This window comes from Carassius carassius, chromosome 37, assembly GCF_963082965.1.
Source record: "Carassius carassius chromosome 37, fCarCar2.1, whole genome shotgun sequence".
Lineage (NCBI taxonomy): Eukaryota > Metazoa > Chordata > Actinopteri > Cypriniformes > Cyprinidae > Carassius > Carassius carassius.
Window position 1 is genome coordinate 23757926 of NC_081791.1, and position 21907 is coordinate 23779832.

Below are 21907 nucleotides of genomic sequence, written 5' to 3' on the forward strand. Positions count from 1 at the left end.
TTTGATAAAAAAAAGAGAAAGGGAGCTTGAATCAAAGCATAGCTCAGTAGCTTAGTATATACATGTATAAGATACACAAATATAGTTTAATTTTTTCAATATTGCACCCTGTTTTATCCCAATTCTCAAGAATAAGTGGTTTAATGTTTAAGGTTTTTTGTTCAGGAATCGTGACTTCTTGCTTGAAACAAATTACATTACAATTTTTTAAATCATATTGGAAAATAGGCTAGATATTGGAAAATTAGGTGCAGCTAAGCAAACCCACGTCGTTGACTATTATCGAATGTATTCATGAATGCAAAATGCAAATATGAGATACTAAGGCCAATAAACATTAGGCAGTCTTGCATTTACATGCATTTTGAGTTTATAAAACAATAAGAATATTTGAATGCACAATATATAAAAGTCATGTTATTCTGTCACTTGACATTTGTGTTTACACATACAGTATGATAGCAAAATGTATATTTTTAACCAGATGATTTTTCTGAAAATAAAAAGGCCTTCGATGATAGTGAAGTTTTGAAGCAATAAAATGTAGAATGATTGGGGGTTTGTTCAAAAAAGATGGAGACTTAACAAGCAGTGCCAAAGAGAGGTTGAAGATCAGAGTTTATTGTCTATACTTTTTAGAAATGATGCACAATGACAAATACTATTTCTTCTGAATATAAACATGTTCTTACATTACATTACTCCCAGCCATGATGTCTATTTTAAAGAACGATGACAGTCATAACGGTAAATACATTCCCTCAGATTGCTTTGGGAAACTCTCAAGCTACTTTTGATCTTGTAATGAATCTATTTTACAGAATATTAATCAGCATATTATTAATAATATTGCTTTGTAGCTGTTAACGGTTTGCATTTTCTGAAAAAGGCATGTTGGAAATTGTGTAGCTGTCATTCTAAGCCTGTTCTAATCTGGACAGTTAAGAGTTTCTTCTTTTCTTTTGACTTTTTCCCTTTTCTGAGGAATCCACAGGGATAAACATACAGTATATAAATACAGCATTGTTGGTGAATTCACAGACACACAGAACACACAACTCTGTCTGAAGAAATAAAAATGGTCCTGGAGAAAATGTTTATATGATCATGAATGTTCATGGGTTACGAGACCCTCCTCCTGGAATTGACACGTCCAACACTGGTGATGCTACTTTTGCGGGACAGAACGGGTGTCGGGGAGGTGGGCGACGTCTCACTGGGGCAGCCGTGTTGGAGAAGAATCTCAGCACACTCTTTGCTGCCGGCTTGGCGTGCCAACGTCAGTGCGGTTCTACCTTGCGGATCCTTTGACTTCACATCACTGCCATACTGTTGAGAACAATTAAGCAAAAAAAACACAAACATTAGAAATGTGCAAACAATGCAATCCTGAAAGTGCAAGAGTTAAAGGAATGATTCACCCAAAAAGAAAATTTACTCAACCTCAGGCCATCCAAGATGTAGATGAATGTGTTTCTTCATCTGAACAGATTCTGAGATATTTTGCATTAAATCACTTGCTCTCAAATGGATCCTTTGCAGTGAATGGGTGCCGTCAGAATGAGAGTCCAAACAGCTGATAAAAACATCACAAGAAATCCACACTCCATTCCATCACTTAAGACCTTGTAAAGTGAAAAGCTACGTGCGTGTGAAAAATCCATCAAGACGTTTTTATTTTTATCTAAAACATTGTCCTTTATCCGTATTATTGCTTTCTCTAGTGAAAGAGTCATCTTATCTGGATCAGGAGTAAAATATGAACAGATGAAGCACAGTTTACAAACAAAAACAGTCCAGAACAGTTCAAAACAAATATTTTGGTGGATTTTGATGTGAGAGGACTATTATGCATTATTATGGATTCATATTTTAGCCGGAAGCAATGGTTTAAAGTTAAAAAGCCTTGATGATTGATTTGTTTCTTACAAACATGCAGATTTTTTCTTCACAAAACTTGAACAAATGGACTGGAGTGGTGTGGATTACTTGTGGATTATTGTGATGTTGTTATCAGGACTCTCATTCTGACGGCACCCATTCATTGCAGAGGATCCATTGCTGAGCATTTCTCCAAGTCTGTTCTTACGAAGAAACAAGCTCATCTACATCTTGGATGGTTTGAGGGTGAGGACATTTTCAGCCAATTTCCATTTTTGGGTGAACTATTCCTTTAACTCAAAGAAACAGGCTTAATAACTCACCCAGACCAGCAGCTGCGTCATGACCACATCGCCCAGCTGGCAGGCCGCATGTAAAGCGCTGTGCTGCTGCTGTGCTGCTCCCTCTGGTGGGACGTTGATCACTTCCTTGGTGCTGTGTGCGAGGAGCAGCAGAAGTCTGAGAAGGTCTCTGTCGATTACTGCTTTAAGCAACCAAGTCGACATTGTGTCCTCTGAACACTGAGCCGGCAAGGGCGTCACAAATGCCCGCTGTTCATATTTGGCACGGATCCACGACTCTCTCTGCTCTCTGAGACAAACACAAAGCAAAGGCCAAATTGTTATCATAGTGGCTAACTGCATTAGCCATTATCTCTTTACACTGTCATGGTGAAGACTTCATGATTGCAATTTTGTATGTTTTTGGTTAATGCTGCAAAAAATCTATTTCAAAATCATCATCTTAAAACATAGGTTTATGCATTAAGAAGCAAATTTGTTATTTTCAGAAAATATATTTTGAATGTAAGTGTTTCTTCTGCCATTAGGAGGTTTGTAAACTTTCTTCAAGCAGAATGCACAATTTCTGGTCATTAGGATATTTTCAAGAAATTAATACTTTTATTAGACAATTAAATTGATCAAAAGTGACAGTAGATAGATTCTAACATTGCAAAATATTTCTTGTGATGCTTCTATTCAACCTTCTACTGAAAGTGTCCTTAAAAATGTATAAGGGGTTCCACAAAAATATGATAAAATATTATAAACAGAACCAGCACAAGTGTTTTTCTTGAGCAGCAAATCAGCATATTTGAATGATTTCTGAAGGATCATGCGACACTGAAGACTGGAGTAATGATGTTGAAAATTCAACTTTGCATCACAGGAATAAATTGTTTTTTAAAATATATTAAAATAGAAAACAGTTATATTAAACTGTGATAATATTTCACAATATTGCCATTTTGGTGGGTATAGAAGACTTCATTCAAAAATATTGAAAAAAATCTTACCAACCCCAAATCTTTGCAGTGCATGCATTTATTTATTTATTTTGTTTTAACAGGCAAAATTTGCAGCATATGTGTGTTTTATTTAGCTGTGCATGCTTCATTTCTTTCTGCTCTTCTTTGTGCCTCTGTAAACCAAAAATGACTGAACCACTGTCCACTATGACATTTCTTTACATTTAGTGAGCTAACCTTGTTGCCTCAGGTGTTAACTTTTGGCGCCCTTGGGTGCAGGTCTCCCAAATGTTGTTGGCCGTATGGTTGCCTATAGCCGAAAGCACTTTTGTGAGTTCACTGGGCCAGTCGTCCAGGTCTAGTGAGCGCACGCGGGACAGGTGCGTCCCCAGGTTCCGGTGTATCCCCGAACACTCGATGCAGATTAAAGCACCAAGATTAAGACTCGCCCATGTTGGATCTGCAACGAGACCATCATTTTTTCAAATACTGAACAATGACAGAGATCTCAACATACAGTACTTTTTGTTGTTTACATTTTCAATACAAGGCATTATTTCAGGACAGCACTTACTTGGTGCACCACAGTCCACACAGAGGTCGTTCCCTTTGGCATTTCGAATGGCCTGCAGGGCAACAGCTTCACTTTGGCTGTTCCTCCGAGCCTGAGAGTCGAAAAGTAAGTCTAATTTTTTGTAATATTACAGGGCAATCTGTTTATATGTATAGCCTAACATGATTTATGCATGTAGGATGAATCGGCGTCATTTTTGGTTCGGAAACAAATCAAATGAACAAATGATTGCCCTTTTATTTGAAACTGTTAAAAAAATTCTTCAAACAAAAAATATGCAGAAAATTTACTCAACTTCAGGCAATCCAAGATGTAGAGAAGTTTGTTTCCTCGTTAGAACAGATTTGTAGAAATGTAGCATTACATCACTTGCTCACCAATGGATGTGAATGAGTGCCGTCAGAATGAGAGTCTAAACAGCTGATAAAAGCAATCCACACAACTCCAGTCCATCAATGAATGTCTTATGAAGTGAAAAGCTTAGTGTTTGTAAGAAACTAATTTTTCTCTGGTGAAAAAGTCATCGAATCAGGAGAGAAAAATTCAAGCACTGTTCACAAGCGAAAACAGTTCTAATGGACTGCAGTCGTGTGGATTACTTTGGATTACTGTGATGTTTTTATCAGCTGATTAGACTTTCATTCTGACGGCACCCATTCACTGCAGAGGATCCACTGGTGAACAAGTGATGCAATGCAATATTTCTCCAAATGAAAAAAGCTCATGTACATCTTGGATAACTTGAGGGTGAGTACATCTTCCCCAAATGATCATTTTAGGGTTAACTATTCCTTTATACAGATATACTGACCATAAAAAAAGTTCATGGACCTTTTGATTCATATTGCACATAAGTGTTCTCAAAAGCTTATAAACGTTTATGCAGCAAATTTTTGTCAGGCCGATAAATATCAGATACATTTTTATTGCCCTCCTTACCTTATTTCTGCTCTCACAGCTCTGTAGACTTGCAAGGATCTGGCTTTCGATGGCCTGAACCCAGGCGTCCCTGTCCTCTTGACTTTGGGCTTCGAAATGCCAGCTCTGTCCTGTGCTGGATATGATGATGAAGTCTGCGCTCTCCTCTTCTGTTTGGGCGAGAGCAACAGTTATTTACACGAGAGGAAGGGATCAATGAAAACACCCATTGTGTCCTCGGCCTAATTTATCGTCTCAGTATAATTATGTGTTTGAGAGAGACAGGAACATGGACAGAAACACTCAGACCCATTTGCTGTAATCTAATGATGTGACAAGAGATGGACATGGACACATACTGCAAGACGGAGTCAGCTCAGCCACTCGTTTCATACATTCACATTACCTGTTTTGTTAATATTTCTCAAGCTACCAAAGCTTTTTAATTTCCACATTTTGCGCTTGGCTTGCGGTGCAAGAAATTAGTCCAGGGCGGCAGAGGATAAGAGGAAAGAAAGGAAGAAAAGACAGAGGAAAGAAAAAAGCAAAAGGACCTTAAAGGAAGCAATTAATCAGGCCCACATTGGAAAAGAGAGCAAAGCATTTTCACCATAGTACTAATAACGATTGCTTTATCAGTGAAACTGAATCATTGTGGTGTCTGGTAATCTTTGATAAATCTGATCTCTTACCCTCAGCCTGCCCAGCCGCTGCGTCTCCTTTCAAGTTAATACTTCTGTTTCGTTTTTTCTTCTTCCTGTCAGTCATTGGAGAAGACAGGATCTGGTCTTTTCCTAAAGGAGGGCTTGTAGCCCCCTCAATACTCGAGTCTGTTAAGAAGATGATACAAAAAAGATGCCAGAAATTTCAAAACATTTCCTGCATAAGGTTTGTAACCATTCTAATGATTAGTCCACACCTAAAATAAAATCACATTTGTATTAATTATATTGAGCATTTGTAATTATAATAACATTAATACAATAGCATTTTATAAAAAAAATATATAATTTTATTCATAAGGGTATATTTCACTTTTTTTGGTAATAAATCACATTAACAGTATCAACAGTATTAACAGTATCAAACACACACATTAACACTGAATATAACTAATAAAACTAATGCTGGCAGTCATCAACCTCTGTATTTAACTAAATATTTAATTAATATTTAATTAAAATATTTAAATGAATAGATCTGAATATATGAACCAACAACTGAAATGTTGGAAATAAAGTGCTGATGAGCTACTGTCATTGTCCAGTTAGTAGCTACTTTTAAAGGAATAGTTCACCCAAAGTCATTTACTTACCCTCATGTCTGACCTGTATACATTTCTTTCTTAAGTTAAACACAAGAGAAGATATTTTGAAGAACCAAACAGTTGTTGGTCCCTATTGACTTCCATATTAGGGAAAGAAATACTGTGTAAGTCAAAGGGGACCTACTATTTAATTACCAGCATTCTTCTAAACATCAGAAAGAAACCCATGCAGATTTTCATTCATTTAACTAGTTATTCTTCAACACTGTTACAGAAAGAATGAGTAGAAACCATAAACAAAATATTTACGTACCCACACTGAAGCCTTTATTAGACACAGATGACGGGCAACGTTTCACCTTCTGATCATTATGAAAGGACAAACCACTTCTTGACGCCTCTTCCACAGTCAGAAGATTTGCTAAGAAAAAAAAAAATCATGGCATTGAGAAATCTTTCAAATTGCTGTATTTGTGATTGAGTAGAGAGAGAGAAAACGTTTTTCATTTACATGTAGCTCCCCCTTCGGATGACTGCTTGTCTTTACTGAGTCCATTTACACCAGGCGCAGGGACGAGAGTAGGGCCAGGGGACGGTCCACCGGGAGTAGCTGCGCGATGAAGACGCTTTCCTGGCACCTTCACTGTAACTCGCAATAAGTCCATCTCCTTACCTTGAGCATTCTGCAAAAACTCCTACAATCAGCAAAATACATATGTACTTTGAGCATTAGTTACACAATCTAAAATACACTGGTTCTTTTCTACAGCCAAAAATAGCACAACATAAAAGCTTTGGGTTTTGAAATGGTTTTATAAATACTATAATGCAAAATGATGCAAGTACCATTGATCTTAAAAAAAAAAAAAACAAACAACAAAAAAAAAAAACACATAGGTCACCAGAGTAATATTTCATAACATTTTCTGGAGTGTAACGATTACAACCAAAATAAATCCACACCCAAAATATAATTATATATATTATATTTTTTATAATTAGATTTCTATAATACAACCCGAATTCCAGAAAAGTTGGGACGTTTTTTAAATTTTAATAAAATGAAAACTAAAAGACTTTCAAATCACATGAGCCAATATTTTATTCACAATAGAACATAGATAACATAGCAAATGTTTAAACTGGGAAAGTTTACAATTTTATGCACAAAATGAGCTCATTTCAATTTTGATTTCTGCTACAGGTCTCAAAATAGTTGGGACGGGGCATGTTTACCATGGTGTAGCATCTCCTTTTCTTTTCAAAACAGTTTGAAGACGTCTGGGCATTGAGGCTATGAGTTGCTGGAGTTTTGCTGTTGGAATTTGGTCCCATTCTTGCCTTATATAGATTTCCAGCTGCTGAAGAGTTCGTGGTCGTCTTTGACGTATTTTTTGTTTAATGATGCGCCAAATGTTCTCTATAGGTGAAAGATCTGGACTGCAGGCAGGCCAGGTTAGCACCCGGACTCTTCTACGACGAAGCCATGCTGTTGTTATAGCTGCAGTATGTGGTTTTGCATTGTCCTGCTGAAATAAACAAGGCCTTCCCTGAAATAGACGTTGTTTGGAGGGAAGCATATGTTGCTCTAAAACCTTTATATACCTTTCAGCATTCACAGAGCTTTCCAAAACATGCAAGCTGCCCATACCATATGCACTTATGCACCCCCATACCATCAGAGATGCTGGCTTTTGAACTGAACGCTGATAACATGCTGGAAGGTCTCCCTCCTCTTTAGCCCGGAGGACACGGCGTCCGTGATTTCCAACAAGAATGTCAAATTTGGACTCGTCTGACCATAAAACACTATTCCACTTTGAAATAGTCCATTTTAAATGAGCCTTGGCCCACAGGACACGACGCGCTTCTGGACCATGTTCACATATGGCTTCCTTTTTGCATGATAGAGCTTTAGTTGGCATCTGCTGATGGCACGGCGGATTGTGTTTACCGACAGTGGTTTCTGAAAGTATTCCTGGGCCCATTTAGTAATGTCATTGACACAATCATGCCGATGAGTGATGCAGTGTCGTCTGAGAGCCCGAAGACCATGGGCATCCAATAAAGGTCTCCGGCCTTGTCCCTTACGCACAGAGATTTCTCCAGTTTCTCTTTTGATGATGTTATGCACTGTAGATGATGAGATTTGCAAAGCCTTTGCAATTTGACGTTGAGGAACATTGTTTTTAAAGTTTTCCACAATTTTTTTACGCAGTCTTTCACAGATTGGAGAGCCTCTGCCCATCTTTACTTCTGAGAGACTCTGCTTCTCTAAGACAAAGCTTTTATAGCTAATCATGTTACAGAGCTGATATCAATTAACTTAATTAATCACTAGATGTTCTCCCAGCTGAATCTTTTCAAAACTGCTTGCTTTTTTAGCCATTTGTTGCCCCCGTGCCAACTTTTTTGAGACCTGTAGCAGGCATTAAATTTTAAATGAGCTAATTAAGTGGATAAAAGTGTAAAATTTCTCAGTTTAAACATTTGCTATGTTATCTATGTTCTATTGTGAATAAAATATTGGCTCATGTGATTTGAAATTCCTTTAGTTTTCATTTTATTAAAATTTAAAAAACGTCCCAACTTTTCCGGAATTCGGGTTGTAGAATAATAATAGAATAGTAATATATTATAGAATATTTTCCATTTCACTTTTTAAGGCAGTTCAACTTGATGTAATGACTAAAACTGAAATAAAAATTTATAATATAATAATAATAATATTAAATAATTATTAAAAAATATGAAATAATAACATTTAATAATAAATAATTTAAATAGAAAAAAACACACTACATGCAACTAATAAAGCTAAAAAAAAAAGTGATTATAAAAACGGAAGCGTACAGGAAGCATTTAGTGCTCTGTAAACAGAAAACCATATGAACTGCAAAGCAGCCTTACTCACATTTATATTTGAATGATACATAAGCATGCCGTTGTTTGACAGCGTCACATACTTCTTCTTCCACTCCTTATTTAAAGAGCGTTCACTGCGTTTCCACAAAGTCCCCTAATATAGAAAATGCATTAATGTTTTTTCAGAATGCAATGAGATTCAGACATTTTAAAGTGTCTTCTACACGTCCAAAAACTTTCTGGGTCTGCACAGAAGTCAGTGCTGACATCTTACACATACCTGTTTAATAGGAACTGATCGACTGCTCGTGTCACTTCTGCTATCAGAAGCTCTTTTTTCAGAGTCACTCCCGCGACGGTTCTTAAATAATAGACATAGTTAAATAAAGTACAGATGAGAGGAAGGTGAAACACAAAGGAAGGAAACAGATGTGACTCATGAGATGAGGTGAATTTCAGAGTGACAACGAGAGTTCACATACAGAAACTAGGACTAAAGATATAGTCATGGTTCTGCTTTATTGTAAAGCATTTAAAGGTGATGTGTGAAATTTCTGCACCAAAAAGAAACCAATGACTGTTTTTGAACAGGTTTCCCATTCAACTTTAAAAATGACATTAATCACCTCTGATATATCATTCAAATTTAAGTCCAATTGTATTTTAAAATATGAAAGATAGTATATCCAATTTTCTGTACAGATTCACTGGTGTTGCACAAAATCTACCTGGCAAGTGTCACACGTATGATCTGTTTTGGTTTAGTTTTCTGTGTTTCCGTTCTCCTGCCTGGTTTTTTTCAGTGGTTTTTGATTAATTAGCTCCACACCTGTTTCAGTTCTCCCATTTAAGGCACGCGATGCAGGACTAGGCCAATAACAATCTTTTATTATAACCCACTAAGCAAACACAAGGAATCGAGCTGGGGTAGCACAACATGTAGACCAAAATAATAGCAGACAAAGGACCAAAGCAAAACACAGAACTTAAATACTAGAAACCTAATTGGGAGAACTGAAACCGGTGTGGAGCTAATCAATCAAAAACCATGAAAAAAAAACAGGAGAACGGAAACACAGAAAACTAAACCTAAACAGATCATACATGAGACAGCAAGATTTGATACTCCTTGTAATTAGCTCAAAGAACTAACCGCAAATAAAGATGTCCGTCGTCGGGGAAGAATTCTTTGCGAGCCCCCGTCTCCACTTGCCCCACCCCGTATGTCTTTGTGACTTATCACAGGGGTAGAAGGCAAAGAGGAGGGGTAATCACTACTCTGACCCCCATTACTGGCCTAAGAGAGGATGATGGGATGGAGACAAGAATAAGACAGAAGTTGTAATGGTGAATGTTGATGGAGACAAGAAAAGTTTCACAATCACACAAAACAGTAAAAAACTCAACAACAGGAGTGTAAAATTGTGCAATGCATTGGTCTGAAAATTTAATTGAATACACTTAAAAGTGTCATAATTTATAATCGATCTATAATAGAATATAACTTTAATTTCTTGTCCAAGAAAGTTATTTGAATTATTATTATTATGTAATTAAAATGAGTACAATTATCATACCATAGCAATGAACGAAAATTCAGCCAAACTGTGACTAAATATCTGATTTTCAGCATAGCATATATAATTAAGCAAATAATATTTAATGAATCTGATCAGAACATTTTGTCAAAGCAAATTTGCAAATTAATTAAAATACTTCACAAAAATTATAATAAAGTGTCAATCTCACAAAGAAAGGTCATATTTAAAAAAGAAATAAATAAATGTAACAGAAAATATTAACTTATGTTTAAGATATCTATCTATCTATCTATCTATCTATCTATCTATCTATCTATCTATCTATCTATCTATCTATCTATCTATCTATCTATCTATATATATATCTATATCTATATATATATCTATATCTATATCTATATATATATCTATATCTATATCTATATCTATATCTATATCTATATCTACTATATCTATATAAATATAATTCATTACATAAATTTAAGTGTATGATTTAATTTATTATTTACATTTGTTTTACATTTACATATTTTTTGACAACTAGAATGTATTCCCCCACATTTAGAACTGAAAGAAAGGAGAAAGAGACCCAGACATTTTTGACATCTTTCATGAGATTCGTCCAAGCATCAGACAGACTCATGAGGCCTGAGATACCTGTCCGGGCCCTGACACTGGAGTCGAGGCCCCTGAGTGACTCGGAGAGTTTGGGAGAGATTTACAGGAGGCCAGAAGGGCGGCTTGCTTCTTGGCAGCGACAATCTTGTGAGTCACTAAGTGGGAAACAAGATTGTCCAATCAACACTTGCATCCTGTTCAAGAGAATTGGGCCATTTTAGCCCTATTTTGAGATGAAACTCACTTTCATTAAATACTCTGTCCACGTTAAGACCATATGTGGCACAGGTCTCAAAATAAGTGCAGCGACGCACATCTATACATAGCTGCTGGACTCTCTTGTCCTCAATCACACGGGCATTAGTGCTACTAATCTTATCTGCAGGAATAAAGACAAATATAGAGTTTGTACGTAATGTCATATCGCTCAATGTATCACCCCGAAACCAAGACAAAAGCTCTTACCTTGCGTTCCAACTGCTATAATAGGGATTTCTGCTATGTTACGATGTGCGCTTAGCTCACTGTAGTTCTTGTACACTTCCTGGAAACTTGCTTCATTTTCCAGACTAAAAACTAGGATGACGCCATCCAGCCAGTTGCAGATCTACAATCACAAATTAGGAATGAAAAAGATGGAAAAAGGGAATAGCTTTTTAAGGAATAAAAAGGAAAATTTACTGAAAGTTAATCACCCTCAGATTTGGAGAAATGTAGCATTCGTTATAGCCAGAAGTTATGGTTTAAAGTTTAAAAGCCTTAATGATGGATTTGTTTCTTATAAACGTGTAGAATTTTGGTTCGCACGATGTTAATTGATGGACTGCAGTCATGTGGATTACTTGTGGATTATTGTGATGTTTTTAATATCAGGCTTTTGGACTCTTTTGCTGACGGCACCCATTCACTACAAGAGGACCCTTTGGTGAACAAGAGATCTAATGCTAAATATCTCCAAATCTGTTCTGACGAAGATGAACAAAATCCTCTACATATTGGATGGTTTAAGGGTGAGGGAATTTTCAGCAGATATTTTGGGGTGAACTATTCCTTTAAAGCAGAGAACACTACTGTTCAAAAGTCTGAGGTCATTAAAGAATCCAGAATTTATAAAAAAAATTTTTATAAAAGTTTCTACAAAAAAGATTAAGCAGCTGTTTTCAAAGTTGACAATAATAAGATATGTTACTTGAGCAGCAAATCAGCATATGTGACCCTAGACCACAAAACCATTCTTAAGTGTCCATTTTTCGAAATTGAGATTTATACATCATCTGAAAGTTGAATAAATAAGCTTTAGTTTTTTTAGTTTTTTATTAGGATCAGACATTATTTGGCTGAGATACAATCTGGAATATGAGGATGCAAAAAAAACTTTGAGTTTGTCCAAATGAATTCTTAGCATGCATATTACTAATCAAAAATTAAGTTTTGATATATTTATGGTAGGAAATTTACAAAATATCTTCACGAAACATGATCTTTATTTAATATCCTAATGATTTTTGGCATAAAAGAAAAATCTATAATTTTGACCCATACAATGTTTTTTTGGCTATTACTAAAAATATACCCCAGCGACTTAAGACTTTTTTTTTGCTTCAGGGTCACATATTAGAATAATTTCTGAACAATCATGTGACACTGAAGACTGGAGTAATAATGCTGAAAATTCATTTTTAATTTTCAATTTTATTGGAATCACAGGAATAATTCACATTTTAAAATATATTCAAATACAAAAACTGTTTATTTTCACTTGTAATAGTGTTCTACAATATTACTGTTTTTACTTTATTTTTGATTAAATAAATGCAGCCTTGATGAATCTGACGTCTTTGAAAAACTTTTTTTTAAGTTACTGAATCCAAACTTTTGAATGCAAGTAAAAGTTTATCTGTTTTAAACTTGTGAGTTTTCATCTTTAGACATTTTAAGGCCCCAAAATATACTCTACATGAATATGTACATGCAAATATTTCTTGTTACGCAAACTCAATTTTGGGCATTCAAAATATGTCAGAAGCAATTCATAACAAAACATAAGAATGCAGAATTCTTAATATTTCCTATATTTGCTGTTACGTAATTGCAAAAATTCTTCTTCAGTTTCTAGTTAAACGCATCTGGTTTAATGGGCCAGACAACTTGCTGGTGGTTTGTTACCGCCACACTACTGTTAAGTATAAAAAAAGAGTAAGATGCTAATTTAGCCATATATTTACTGTCTTGCATCCTGTGTTTCTGTCTGAAGTGTACTTTGCAGAAATGAACACACCTGTGCACTTGGTGGGCCAGATTCCTCTCGGATCAGCAGTAAATGATTCTGTCCCTCCACCAGCACCTCTTTTTTATACCTTCCACCTTCCAGAGAAGAAAAAAAGAAAAAAAAGTGAAAGATAAGATAACAATAATGCACCTAAACGGTTAAAATGACAGTCCTCATAGCACTCATAGCAAGTTCTCACCCTCATGCGACTCAAGTGGAAGATAACTTCCTGTGATGAATCTGTTTACCAAAGCAGTTTTTCCACTGCGAAGGCTACCAAGAACCACCTGAATGCGGCAGAAACATAATATTCTTACGCCACAAAACAAAAATGACATTGTTTAGATCTCATCTGAAACTCCTGAGGACACATTTAAGACTACTAGGGTCTTTTCTCACGAGAAGCATAAGCAGGATTTAAGCAAAAGTCTCCTGTTATCCTCTTTTAACTTTGTTGGTGTTTAGAAGAAACATTTTGGATTTGAAAGAGATCTAATTAGATTTTTTTTCCCCCTAGAGGCAACTCAACAATATGACTAAAATTAAAAATAAATATTTTTAGTGCACTTAACCAACTGAAATATTGTTTTCATAGATGTATGCCTATAATGGTTGTTTTTATGCTTAAGATAAATAAGTGTTTTTCTCACCAATCGCAGTTCTGGAATAGCACGAGTTAGGGTCCATTCCTGGCTATTGGCACATGATGCTGAAAAAAACAAAAAACAAGTCAAAGTTAAGTCATAATTTCAAATCAATGACAAAAACACCTCTTCCCTATGCTATGACAATGCAGTGTGTTTGAGAGGCTTGTGTTGCAATGTAGTTTCTAAGTGGTTTTGGGGGGTTTCCAAAGTAAAAAAACATCTGTCTCCAAGTTGTATATTCTATATTTAAAAAGGTGACCCCATTTGACTAAAGTATTGGGGTTAGTTTTACCTGCAGCAACTCATTGTCATGAAGCCAGACAACTTTCTATACTATAATCATTAGCTCTGCCCAACAGGAAATAGGCTATTTTGGATTGAATTTGGATAATTTTTTTGAACATTCATGTGATCATCACCAAACTAAGTCAACATTACACCAAAACATTGAAACAGATTTTTGATATCTCAAAAGGTGTTCCACTGTCATGGTATTAAACCAATGACAAAAAGAAGGTGAACAAGACGAGTCTCATATCCAAGTGCAGATCAATTTAGGGTTCTATATTTGGTCATATTCTGGTCTGCATTGGAGGTGCTTAGCAAGCAATAATAAAAGCACAACAGAAAAATAGATGAATGAATCATATAACAGAAAATGGAATGGGATATGTGCTGGTTTATGAATATTATGCATTTCTGTTTTCCAAAAAAGATCTCTCACATCGATTTAAGGTTTAAATCCCCTCGTTCTGACCCTTAATGTCAGTGACGTGAAACTTCAGATAACTCACTTACAGGAACAGCGAGTTTGACACGATTTTATAATTACACGGTGATCACAACACTCACTGAGCAGCAGGATTAATGACCTTGTCACGTCACGTCTAACCACATTATTTTTCGTGACTATCAAAGTCAGGTCAGGCCCAAGACAGCGTTCTGATTCCAACACAAATCTGTGTCCATTTAAACACAGATCAGGCGTTGCCCTTCTGTTGCACATTTCTATGCTGCATCGAAGTGCATTTTGATTACACCGTAGCCTCGGATGATGGTTCATCTGGAGGTGTTATAAATCTCTGAAAATTCACAGGGCGTGAAGGACTGCAGGTGTATCTGTGCAGCAGCGAGCATGGAACTCCCACACCCCTCTCTGCTTTATATTGGAAATCTTAGCACACGCTCACTATTTTTCACCAGCAGTGATAGTCGGGAATGTCACCGAATTTTTTTGTGTGCCTTCACAGCTGTGGGTGCATCAAGTGGTGGATGAGATGCTTTTGTTCGGTGCGATACACCCTTGTTCACAGCTTACGCTCTGAGTTGGCACTCGTGTCGTTTGCAGTTTCCTCTCTCACGCGCCACTCACGACACATCGGAAGAGGTTTAACCCCCTCCGAATTCAGCGCAGTTCTATGAGGTCATTGTACGGCAGGGCACATCAGGAGTCAAGCCAGTGCGGTTAGACAGTGCGATCCTTATGTGCAATATACCACATGCCACCCCCTCCATCTAAACGGACTCTCTATGTGTCAAATTCTAAAGCTGGTCTCTCTCGTTTTCAAAAGGACCCCTCCTAGCATACCCTCACTCCCATTCATTTCATCTGTGGCTCGCTCCCTGGCATAACGCAGCCACACAACAGGCAACTCTCTCAGCCCTCCCTGTTGCCATGACGACCACACTTCCAGCCGCTGCTTCAGTTTAGTCGGAGAACGCATACGTAAATATTTTGTGTGCGCATGCGTTGTGTGGACAGACACATCAGACCTTTTGCTTGTAGGATTTAGACCACACACCCCTATACTGAGTTGTGCAATTGAGCAATTACCAATTCTACCTTATCAAATGAGGAGCCTAATTATCAAATATTGTTGAGAAATATAGACGTTGTTTGAAATTAGTCATTTGTTAAACAAGCTCTGCATATAAATGAGTTGAAGACATGTCTGCAACATTAGAAGCAAAACCAGTTTACTTTGCTCGGGTGGGTTTGAAATGCATGTGGCAAAAGTGAAGCTTATTCATCCAGCTTCCTGTGGATTCAGATAATGCCTGCGCCTAAAACCAATGCTTCACCTACAGTTTAGAGCACTAAAATTCATGGCTGGATATGGTTTGAAATTAAACCAGGCTGGTGATGACAGGATTGAAGCTGCCGTGAAAGAATGAGATCAGAATACAAGAAGTGGGTGGAACATCAAAGATGGGATTAGGATGTTGGGCAAAATTATGATGCCTGTGGCATGGGTATTATCAAATTTGTTTCCCATTCCATTTTTTCCAGTTCAGAAACAGAAACAGTAGGGGGTGGTTATAAAGAAAAGGCTTGGATGCTTTCAGTGTCTTAAATCTACATCCCTAGGCATTAGAATTAATAAAAACAGAAGTCGCCTAAATGTGTGTGTATAGACTTCCACATGTCAGTTTTTAAAATTAATGTGAACTTAAACAATATGATATATATATATATATATATCTCCTTATATATCAACTATTTTAGCTGAATAAAAAATAAAAAGTGTCATCAGTCCTCATACCATTCCAAACCTGTATGTCTTTCTTTCTTCCTTTCCTTGTTTTAGAATCTTTCACTGCATAGATAAAAATATGTTTTTTAAAATATCTCCTTTTGTGTTCCACAGAAGAAATAAAGTAATTTGGTTTTCAGAATTGCACCATTTTGGGGTGAACAATCCTTTTAGATGCATTTCAGACATCCATATACAAGGAAGTCCTCATTTACAAAAGGTGAAACAATCCTACTTCTACTTATCTGAGTTTCTGAGTTGTGTATGGATGAGTAAGTCTTATTCTCCTACCTTCTTCCTCACTGGATTCCCTCTGAATGGTGCTATAGACCGGGGTCACAATGGTTGCACTGGTTGCAACTTGAGTGCTCTTGGTAAAAATGCCACTAATAAATCTTAGCATCTTGCGGTCACGTGCTGAAGCCCCCTGGGACTGAGCTGTTCTAAAGTCTGTCACCATTTGACCACCTTTGCACTTCAGGAGGTCCTCAGACAGACAGTTCAGGTCACTGTTGTCCAAGGTGCGACTCTTTCCTTTGCGTTGAGGCTTGCTAATCAAAGCGACAGGGGTCGGAAGAGATGTAGATCCCACCTTTAATCTCTCAGCTCGAGGGCTTTGGGTTCGCATGGCTATGATGTCCCCTTCAGTGGGCGTCTTCATCCCAACACCCCCTTTGAGGTCTTCATCGCAAGGTTTCACTTCACTTACAGCCCACGATGCCCGAAAAGATCCAGGAGTCGGGCTGTTTGGGGACTGGATCCTGGTCCGACTGTCCTTTCGGTCAAGGCTCTTGGAGGAGGCATGGATGTTCTCTCTGGACTCCTTGAATTCACGGCCACCGCTGTGAGCTTTAAGGAGAGACACAGGCCGCTGGGTCGCACGGACTGGGATGTCACCAAGATGCCTGGCTACATCTCGGGGGAAAGAGGTTTGAGGCATTCCAGTAGATTCTCTGGCTCTTCCATTCTCTGTAGAGGGTGAGATCATTGATTTTTGGGGATGAACACCATCTGCAAAAAGTGCCTTGTCCTCCCTTGGGCTTTGGAGTATTTCCTGTTCCACTGAGAATTTGACAGATTCTCCAGCTTCCAGCTCAACAGCCTCACCCATTTTCTGCTGTTCCTGGCCCTCATTATTGGATCCAGCATGCTTAAGATGTTTCGCTCCATCAGAACTGTACACTGCTCCCCCCAAAGCTGGCCTGGAGCTCTCCAGCTCATTCTCCTCAGTGGTTTCTACCTTCACCAGTGTGAGGGAGATAAGGTAGGTGGTTTTTGACTGTGACGTCCCGGTTCGGTTCATGTGGTCCAGAATTTCTCAACAGTCCAAGGACAGAAAATCAATTCAAAGAGTCAAATGATTTTGTTCAATGTCTTCCACAGCAGAAAGAAATCACAGGAAGAGACAATTCAGGCAAGTATGTCAAAAAAAAGTGAACCGTGACCTCGTTCCCTAGTGTGGGAAAAAATGTTGCTAATGTCCTTTGTGCTCTTTCACACCTTCATGTTTCTTCCCAGACTTCATTCTCTTCTTTTTGCTGTCCTCTCACACCTATTTTAAGCATGCAGACATGTGCCCACCTCTCCACACCTGCATGAAAAGCAATCTCGTGATTCCATTGACTACGTTCAACAAGAGGCAGATTCGAAGGCAAAAATGACAATACACGAGATAGAAACTGGACTGAAAATTCCTTCAAGGACAACAAAGAGTAAAATTACATCTGGGAGATATGCAGAACTAGTAACCTCAGATCAAGGCACATCGTTTCACCAACCTGCTCCACGGCATGCGCAGGAGACGCTGACAGAAGAGTCAAACTGGGGAGTCAGTCTACATGCCACATGGATCGGTGCAAACGTTCATGGCAAGTCCACAGAGAGAGATCCCAGTGTCCCCATACAGAGTCTATCCATCAAGCCTCCAGTGAACGGTGCGTCAAGCAGTCTGGGATGCCAATAAAGCAGACATGCATGACAATCATGCTTCGTTCTAGAGAGGAAGCTGCATCTCACGCCAAAGGTTTAGACGAGTCACGTATCATGAACAAGGGTCCATCAGATCTCTCCAGTGGAAGGTCTTCTTCAAACCAACGCAGAACAGCACGATGCAGGAATACCCCGCTCTCTCCATCTCCTGCTTCTCTCTCTCTCTCTCTTTGCCCTTGTCACCAGTCAGACAGCTCCCAGCCCCTGCTTTCCACAGCCTACTACCCCCTCCTCTTGCTCTCCCTCCCTCCCTCCCTCCCTCTCTTGTCTTCTCCCTCTCTTTTCTCTCGCTTGCACACTCTCTCCTGCTTAAAAGCGAGAATCAGTGATGTGTTGAGGAATAAAGACAGACTGTAAAGCTTGCAAAGGTTCTGACAGGGAAAGAGAGTCAACCGCACAAGAAAAAAACAAATATGTGGTTAAGTGCAAAGCTAATCGAGACTGACACATCAATCAAGCAAATTTTGCACCAGTGCCGTATCAGGCAGCAATGTGCCACATATCACAGTCACAGTCAGTACAGTGATTCAGGAGCCGCCGTGTCCCCCCACCTTTTCTTTCCTAGACACTGAGCTTGCTTGTTACCAAGGTATTCTGAGGCTAAACTCCTCCTCCTGCATGCACTGATTCCATCTAGTCTCTGGCTCCCATTTGCTATCTCCATATCTTACCCCCTGCTCTGTGCACTCACTGTCCTTGCCAAGGTGTGTATGAATGAGTAAGTGATTATGTGAGGGCATGCAATATTATTGAAAAATTTATTGACTTATCTGTTTGTCAAGTGGGCTTGATTAAATTGTACATTGAGTAAATACTACACTCAAATTGATTCAATATACTATCAGAAAAAAGGTACAAAAGCTGTCTCTGATGCAGAACCCTTTCGAAAGTTACTAATATGTACCATTTAGATACCAATATGTACACTTTAGGTACTAATATGTACCTTTAAGATACTAATATGAACCCGTTATGGTACAAAAGTGTACCTTTTGAAATATCGCCTCAGTGACTGAGAGTAAAAAAAAAAAAAAAAAAAAGCTGTTCTATGCAAGACTATTTGGAATTCTGGAGAGAAAATAAATGACATCACCCCATTGCAATTCTATAAGAAATAATCTTGTAGAGGAAGGAGTTGTCTTTTTATTTAGAGCCGTATTGAGTTTACGAATCAATAATATATGCTATTGATTGCTATCTATCATGAAGACAGATGTCATATAGAACACAATTCAGTTTAGGAAGATGACATTCAGTTATTTGTTTGAATGTCTCTCAATTTCTTTTCTTTTTATTGATTTGCTTCTTTATTGATTCGTGGATTAGTCACTATTACTATCGCTCATAGTTAAGGGTTAGGGATTAGAAAAAACTCTTAAAGGGACAGTTCACCCAAATTTCCCTACTGAGATGAAAATAAAAAGCACTGCTTTGTTTATATATAGTATTGTTCTGCTAACTATACAATTTCACAGTAGACATCTCTGTTTTGGAGATCTCACACTCATAAATATATTTTCCCCTTTCTCTTTCTTCCCTAGTTCACTGTCACTCTGCCTATTTACCACTCTCTTGGCTCCCTGCAGTAAGCAACATTTAAATGTGTCAGTCCTATTCTCAAATCCCTATGCTCAGAAGCCCACAGCAATGACTTCCCCTTTACCGTTTCCTTCACTTTTATTTTATTCCCACCAAGCATAATTTGAATCATCATATGACTATGTGGGCTACATAAATCAAATCCAAAGAGCATCCTCTTGTTTTTTCACTATTTGATTTGATCTGTTCAGCAGTTTTCGGCAGAGACATCATTAGTGATGCTGGTTACTGCAAGTGATCAAATGGTAAAACAATAAAATGGTTTCTATATGATAGAATAAATATCATAAGCAACCAAAATACCTCAGAGACCACCCAGAATATCTTAAAATCACTGTGCCAAGTTTTACATACAGTACTGAAAATATCTTGTTTTAATTTAAGTTCTGGCTTATAGAAAAATAAGGTGTGAGATTATGCTCATAAAGTCTTCATATTGAGCCAATGTGACGGATGCATAAAACGCTTACTAGAGGAAGTGCGAGAAGGAAGTAAAGTACCATCAAACACTATATTAAAGATGCATTAGTCAATGACACCATATGTTCTGACTTTAAGATATGCACACGTCAATGCTTACAGCTAACACAGTATATAAATGTTTATAAATGTATAAATGTTTATAACTGAACTTTATGTCCTGCTCGATCGATGCCAGATTAAATCAAATCAGACAACACATTTCCCCAAACAAAACAAAAAAGAGTGTAATCTTGTGGAACTAAAAATAATTAGGTCAGATACTCAGTATAAGAGTAGCACTCAATAGACAGGTGGTGCCTCAGATGGAGAGGATGTGGCTTTCGTGGGCAGCAAGAGAGCGTCAGACAGGAAATGGACAAGCACTTCGTGTTCGACATCTTGCCAGCATGACGACGTCTCTAAGATGGTGCTAATGTTTCAACCTGGGCCTCTTTAAATTAACATCCACGATTCTGATTCTACATCCGGACTGTAGTAGTAATGGTTCATCATCACAGACTAATGGAGGAGCATGTGCATTTGGAGACTACGCTGGATGTATAATTCAATTTAACAAGAGTTAAAACATTTATGTTCCTTTTTATCTGTCTGCCTTCTCGAAAATATACATTTGGGACATTTTATAATATGACATTATTACAAAACTCAAGATAATGAATATAATACTGCAAAAAAAAAAAAGCAACAATCAATAGCAGTCGAAAGCCTAATTCCTCTCAAATTGTGCATTTTAACTTACACAAGGGGCTTATGAACGATTAGTAAACTTGTTTTCTTCTGAGGATGATCTAGATACGAAATCAGAATAAACTCGAACAGCGTGCAAGTCAGTCTTGGTAAGTCCAGACCCCTAAAGACCCTAAAGACAACATCACACCTCGCAAAACGATATACGGGAATCTATCAGCAAGTGTTTTAGGGGACAAAATAAACATAACAGGCTCACCTTGAATGCTGTGTAGAAAGACCTTTAGTCCTGTCCTGAGCTGCTGGTCCTCAACCCTCTCCAACTGTTTAAGAAATTTGTTTATGGTTTTTTGCAAGCTTTCATGTCTTCTCACCTCAGCTCTAATTGCAGTTGAGTGTGTAACTTTATTTGTGCTATTCATATTTAGACCAATGTGACTGCTCAAAATGCATGGAGTTTCTCCAGTAACCCATCAGCATTTCCTGCCCATTCTTTCATGTCAATGTCACGTACAGAAGCAGAAAGCTGTTCAGACTCTAGGTATGCAGCTCAGAGCAGAAGTAGTTTTGCTTGCATGAATTTCCTCTCTCTCTCTCTCTCTCTCTCTCTTTCTCTCTGAATTCACTTCCTGATTTTAAAAAGTGTCACCATCTCATAGGCTGCTTTCTTGCAAACAGGATTTTGTGGTAAATTCAAGGCAACGGTTACAAAAAATAATAAGACTTTTGGTTTCAAACTGCAAATAAGGTTTGAAAAAGACATACTCATGTTTATTTTTAGATTTA

At 37.7% G+C, this 21907-nt stretch overlaps 1 protein-coding gene across 7 annotated transcripts; it reads right to left on the reverse strand.

The window, feature by feature from the left end:
• Positions 1 to 592: 592 nt before the first annotated feature.
• Positions 593 to 21686, reverse strand: LOC132118450 (arf-GAP with GTPase, ANK repeat and PH domain-containing protein 2-like). 7 transcript variants are annotated; one of them, XM_059528292.1, is made up of 20 exons: positions 18142 to 18551; positions 16655 to 17954; positions 13833 to 13891; positions 13382 to 13469; positions 13192 to 13277; positions 11379 to 11520; positions 11158 to 11292; positions 10953 to 11068; positions 9908 to 10051; positions 9035 to 9115; positions 8804 to 8908; positions 6401 to 6584; positions 6203 to 6310; positions 5315 to 5452; positions 5029 to 5088; positions 4644 to 4792; positions 3705 to 3795; positions 3368 to 3590; positions 2205 to 2472; positions 593 to 1329 (listed from the first exon to the last, which is right to left on the reverse strand). In XM_059528292.1, the coding sequence occupies exons 2-20, from the start codon at positions 17664 to 17666 to the stop codon at positions 1123 to 1125; spliced, it is 3396 nt and encodes a 1131-aa protein (XP_059384275.1). In that variant the 5' UTR covers positions 17667 to 17954; positions 18142 to 18551; the 3' UTR covers positions 593 to 1122. The 7 variants fall into 7 exon arrangements, with proteins under 7 accessions (XP_059384275.1, XP_059384280.1, XP_059384276.1 ...); XM_059528297.1 differs by lacking the exons at positions 16655 to 17954; positions 18142 to 18551 and adding an exon at positions 21381 to 21686; XM_059528293.1 differs by having other exon boundaries at positions 6401 to 6572; positions 16655 to 18552.
• Between the last annotated feature and the right edge of the window lie 221 nt (positions 21687 to 21907).